The sequence below is a fragment of the Larimichthys crocea genome, chromosome III (genome assembly GCF_000972845.2).
Source record: "Larimichthys crocea isolate SSNF chromosome III, L_crocea_2.0, whole genome shotgun sequence".
Classification (NCBI taxonomy): domain Eukaryota; kingdom Metazoa; phylum Chordata; class Actinopteri; family Sciaenidae; genus Larimichthys; species Larimichthys crocea.
Genome location: NC_040013.1, coordinates 35,120,072 through 35,125,533, shown reverse-complemented (window position 1 = coordinate 35,125,533; position 5,462 = coordinate 35,120,072). Strand labels below are relative to the sequence as shown.

At 38.4% G+C, this 5,462-nt stretch overlaps 1 protein-coding gene across 1 annotated transcript in view; it reads right to left on the bottom strand.

The window, feature by feature from the left end:
* The window catches only part of LOC104928499 (uncharacterized), a 15,451-nt gene extending 10,809 nt beyond the window's left edge, over positions 1-4,642 (bottom strand). Inside the window, exons 1-3 of the mRNA XM_027273269.1 lie at positions 4,375-4,642; positions 1,990-3,037; positions 1,036-1,096 (exon numbers count right to left, since the gene is read on the bottom strand). Of these exons, the coding sequence (XP_027129070.1) occupies positions 1,036-1,096; positions 1,990-3,037; positions 4,375-4,546 (1,281 nt within the window). The 5' untranslated portion in view covers positions 4,547-4,642. The remainder of the gene's footprint in view (positions 1-1,035; positions 1,097-1,989; positions 3,038-4,374) is intronic.
* Between the last annotated feature and the right edge of the window lie 820 nt (positions 4,643-5,462).

Genomic DNA, 5,462 nt, shown 5'->3' with positions numbered 1-5,462 from the left:
CATAGACATATATACATAGACATACATACATAGACATATATACATAGACATAGACATATATACATACATAGACATATATACATAGACATATATACATAGACATATATACATTATCAAGGTTGGACTTGAAATCCTAAAAAGAAATAAAGTTGAAACAAGTGTTTGTTACATTGAGTATGGTCGAGGTATAAAAAAACACTGCTAAAACATTCTACAGTTGTACTAACATTAGGTTTTAAATGCAGAAAAATTAACGTCAGGTGTCACATTCGCTGTCAAGTTAAAGTCATCAAAATAAATAATGTGCTGATAAGACCATTCTCAACACAGTTTGTTCCAGGTTGTAAGACAGTCTGTACATAATATTGCAGAATGGAAAATAATATGCATAACTACTGTATATATGTTTTCATTAATATATAATCACCTGAATCTAATATAATCAAATCTAATAATATAATCACCACGTATTGTTGTGTTTTGGGACATTAAAATTATTATTTTTTTATCTACATCTTTAATAGAGTCTGCCATGTTGAACTGCTATGTTTCTACAGTAGCCCAGAACTGACAAGAGTTAACGTGTCTCAATTAGCAAGTTATGATCTTATGCAGGTAAGTAGCCTTGTATTTGAAAACAGACAAGAGCTGACAGAAGTGAATAAACATCGGGGGGTCCATATATACAGGAGAAACAATATCTTGGTGTAATGAAGTGCATTTTCAATGACCTCATAACTCTGATCATTTCTATTCATCACTGGTCAGTTCAACCAGCAGAGAGAAAGTGCACATGGAGCCCAAGATATGTCAAACTGAAAGGTTTATTGAAGCTTGGCCACAAACAATGGAGGATTTATCTCTTTACCTCTTTTATATGCCGTCAGGATCATGTCTACCCTATGTCCCTAAGTGGTCATTATTCTGTAAACAAGGATGTACGTTTGCCCTCAGTGGTTCAGCATTGTTATCTGTCTCTGTAGAGACTTATCTATCTGTTGTGTCTAGGGAGTGAGACAGCCCCAATCCTCTGACCTTGGTTACCATAGTGATGGTCAGAATGGCGCCTGCGTTCTTAAACACAAGCATACAGCTGCTTTTTGTCTCAAGCAGAAGACGTCAGTGTTTCCATAACAAGCTGAGATTTAACTCTGTCCCTGCAGTGATCTAAAGACATATGCTTGACTCTGTGTAAGCTCATGCTCAAATAGAAAATTCACCCTCAGTGAACTCATATTTTCTTCATATTACTGCATTATTTTTTATTTCTGTTAGAAAATAAAATGAAATTAAAACAATTAACAAAGAATCTATCAATCAATCTATCAAACCGAACCAATCACAAAATGCATGATGACAAACAGTGAAGAGAAATGCCCTCTCCCTCCTGACTGGTGCAGAGTTCCTCCTGTTCTGCTTTAATCTGTGGAGGCTCTCAGTCCTCTTGGTCCAGACTGCTGGTGGTGGTGGTGAATTGGTAAATACCTCTGTGTGCATTCATTCATGCATTAAGTCTCATCCTTTTCTGTAATTAAAAACACTCAATGCTAATATTTTTTTAAATATCAATTTATTATATTTGGATAAGTGCTCGTATCCACACAAGAATCAGTCATCGACATCACATCATTTTTAAAAACAGTCACTGTGCACAAGTGTGAAACAAAGATATGAGATTAAAAAGAATTTGACGTTAGACTGCAGTCAAATCAAACTTTACACTAAGATACTGACGTCTCATCTTTAAGAAATACATTTATATTTGATTAGATATGTAGCTTTTGCAAACGTGTATTTGATTCAGTAAGTGCACACGCTTCCAGCTCAATGGCTTCTGTGTATATTGATCCTCAGGTCTTTTTATAAAGTACATGATTTTAGTTCAACTTTTCCCTTCGACTATGTCACTCACTTTCATATGTTCTAGTGTGTTTTAAACACAAACCATTAGAACTGAATCGTCTCCCACATATCTTGCGAACACAAGGCTAAATGCCTGAATGTGACTGTAAATGGACGGACAAATCTGACAGATCAAAGTAAGCTTCTCCGCAGATGTTGCAAAGGTACGGCTTCTCAGCAGCGTGGGCTCTTCTCATGTGAAACTTTAACTGACCGGTCGTTCTGAAATCTTCCCCACATGTTTTGCAAGAGAACGGTTTCTCACCTGTGTGGATCCTGCTGTGCACTTTCAACGTTGAAAGGTCAAAGAATCTCTTCCCACAGGTTTTGCAAAGGCACGGCTTCTCACCCGTGTGAACTTGCATGTGCCTCTTCAAAGCCGGCTTGTTACCAAAAGACTTCTTGCAGGTTGCGCAAACACACGGTTTCTCACCCGTGTGAGTTCTCGTGTGAATTCTTAACTCGTTGTCATATCGGAAATCTTTTCTGCATGTTTTGCAAGAATACGGCTTCTCACCTGTGTGGATTCTCGCATGAATGTTCAAATCTGGTTTCCGACAGAACGTTTCCCCGCAGGTTTTGCAAGCGTACGGCTTCTCGCCTGTGTGGATTCTCTCGTGAATTTTCACCTCTGACGGCCGAGAGAATCTTTTTCCACAGCTGCTGCAGGAAAATGGCTTCTCACCTGTGTGACATCTCAGGTGTCTCTGGAAACCTGACAAAAACTTAAAATGTTTTCCACAAGTGTCACATAAATAAGTCTTTTTACCTGGGTGAGACTGGATTTCTGACAGGTCAGGGTTCTGCATCTCTGGCTCTGCGTCTCTATTTGATTCTCCATGATTGTCTCCTGTCTCACTCCCAGCTAAATGAGAGTAGACGGTAGTATTAGAGGAATAGAGGAGCTGGTGATCAGTGTTTGGTTCTGCCTCGCTGTGGTCACTTCCTTCATAAGTCACTATAAGAGTATCGTCCTCCTGCTTCAGTACAAGCAGCTCTACCTCGTGACTGGTGCAGAGTTCCTCCTCTTCCTCTTTTATGTGAACACGCTCCAGATCCTCTTGGTCCAGAGTGGAGCACCTCTCCTGGTCAGCGAGAATATCCTCCTCTGTGCAGACATCTTCCTGAGGGAGCTCTGACAGTAAACAAAAGGTAATATAATACAACTGTGATGGAAGAGTAAATATCTACCAAAGTGTTCAAAACCAGGCATGCCCGGGGGCCAATCATAGCCCGCGGACAGATTTCATGCAGCCTGCATCTTTGTTTTTATGATATTATTTATGACCTGCTAGGATTGTCAGATACTGTGTGGCTGGCAGATTTAGCTTTTTTTTGAGTTGACATAATGAAGCATTTGAATGCACAAACTTACTTTCTGAATGAATCTTGTGAAAGAGAAAATATATGTTCTTCTGAAATCGCTTTATCGATGCATTGAATGCTTTTCCCTACAAGTCTGTAAACAAATTATTACACAGCTCATACTCCCAATACTTGACTATGGTGATGTCATCTATCAGAACACCTCAGAAACAAATCTTCGACCTCTCCCTGTCCTATATAATTCTCTGTGTAGATTTGTGCTGAGGTGTCCTTATAATACACATCACTGCCAGATGTACCAGTCTTTAAACTGGCTGCCCCCCCAAGTCCAGGAGGCATGTTCACTGGTTACTACTCATTTTTAAGTGCAACTACTTCAGTTTTCCTTCCTATTTGAAACAATATCTGATTCCACTCAGCTCACAATACAATTTAAGGCATACTGATCAACTTTTCTTTCTTACTCCACGAATTAACAAAGAAACTGGTCGACATGCATTTAAATCTAAAGCCCCAGCAGACTGGAATAATCTCCCTTGCACGATTAGGTCTATAACCTCCTTTCATCACTTTAAATCCTCTCTACTTACTCACTTCCAAACATCCTGTTCTTGTTTTTGATTTTATTTATAGGTGGGCATGCATAAGTGCTCTGTGTGCATGTGTGCATATGTATAAAAAATAGCCCTAGTTTTGCTTTTATATTGCTGCAGTTGTGTTCTGTGTCATTCTTATTTTGTCCATGTATATGTATGGGGGAGGGGCCTATTGGAGCATTGTGGTGAATGGGTGTCTGCGTCTTTGTATGGTCTGTAAACATTGTATATCTCTGTTGGCAACAAGGACCCCCTCGAAAATGAGATGATACATCTCAAGGGGTTATCCTTTGATAAATAAAAATAAAGAATAAAAGCAAGAGTGACACGCTTTAATGTCACTCATAATAAGTCATGTTTAGAATGAACATGGGGTTAAGATTTGTATCAACTTCATGCAAAAAAACAAAAACAAAAAAAAACATGCATCTGTATGTAACTTTTATTGTTTTTTTATTTTTTATTTTAAATGTTAATATCTTCACATTGTCAAACAAGAGGTTTGGACCCCATCAGGGCGCTGTATGAGTCACATTAAGGTCGTACTCACCTATCCTGTGTAACTTCACCTCAGGTTTCCAGACCACATCCAGCAGTCTGCGCTGACGGCTGATCTCTTCTTCGTACTCGACGATCGTTTTTATAAAAACTCCGAGTATTTCCTCAGCAGCAGCGCTCAGTCTGTCACTGACAAACTCTCTCAGATACTCAAATGAAGACATCGTTTTTGCCGGATTACAAATAAAACAAATCACGTCTCTACGACGTCAACATCCTGCAGCTGACGCTGAGACAGTGTTTGGTGTCACACTGATAAGTTCCGCCGGTGGAGGTACGTTCCGCTTTCAACAGATTCATTTTTGTGCAAGGATGCCTCACTGTGATCCTCCTTTATCAACTTTAACTGACTGCTGAAAGAAGTGTTATAAGTTAGAATACCACAGTGTGAATCATGATCTTCTTTTTAACGTGTTAGTTAACTTAAGGTACTGTAAGGAAGGCAAAGGTATTCACTATTTAGAACAGGCACTGTCAGTGTCATAACAATGTTAGATTTGATTTTAATATTTGATGCTATAATGTTTGACTTTTCACAAAAATCCCAGATGTGGCTCACAGACAGCAGCGAATAATAAATACGACAATTAATAAACATGACAATCTGTACAATATACCCAGACAAATAAGTACACAGATTCTCACTAATATCACTGTTTTTACTTCTCACTGACACCATCAGCAAGGTCAGTGGATCAAATGAATACCTAGATTAAAACTGTGTTTATTGCACCTTCACCTTAAACTATGTTTATTGTTGTTCACCTATGTACCAAGACAAATTCCTTGTGTGTGACAACCTACTTGGCAATAAATTCAATTTTCATTGTAATTTACAGCAAACCTACATTAGAATTAACCAATAACTACAGTAAACATGTTAAAGCTAACCTATAAGCTAAATCTGCATTTAAATTAAACCTGTGCAAAGAAATTTGACATGTGCTAAGATCTTTACAAATAGAAAACTATATAAACAGTAATATATATATATGGCTAGGGCTGCCTTACTCCCTAAACACATCAGACAATGTAAAGCCTCTACAGAGACGGATAACAATGTCGAACCACTCAGGGTTT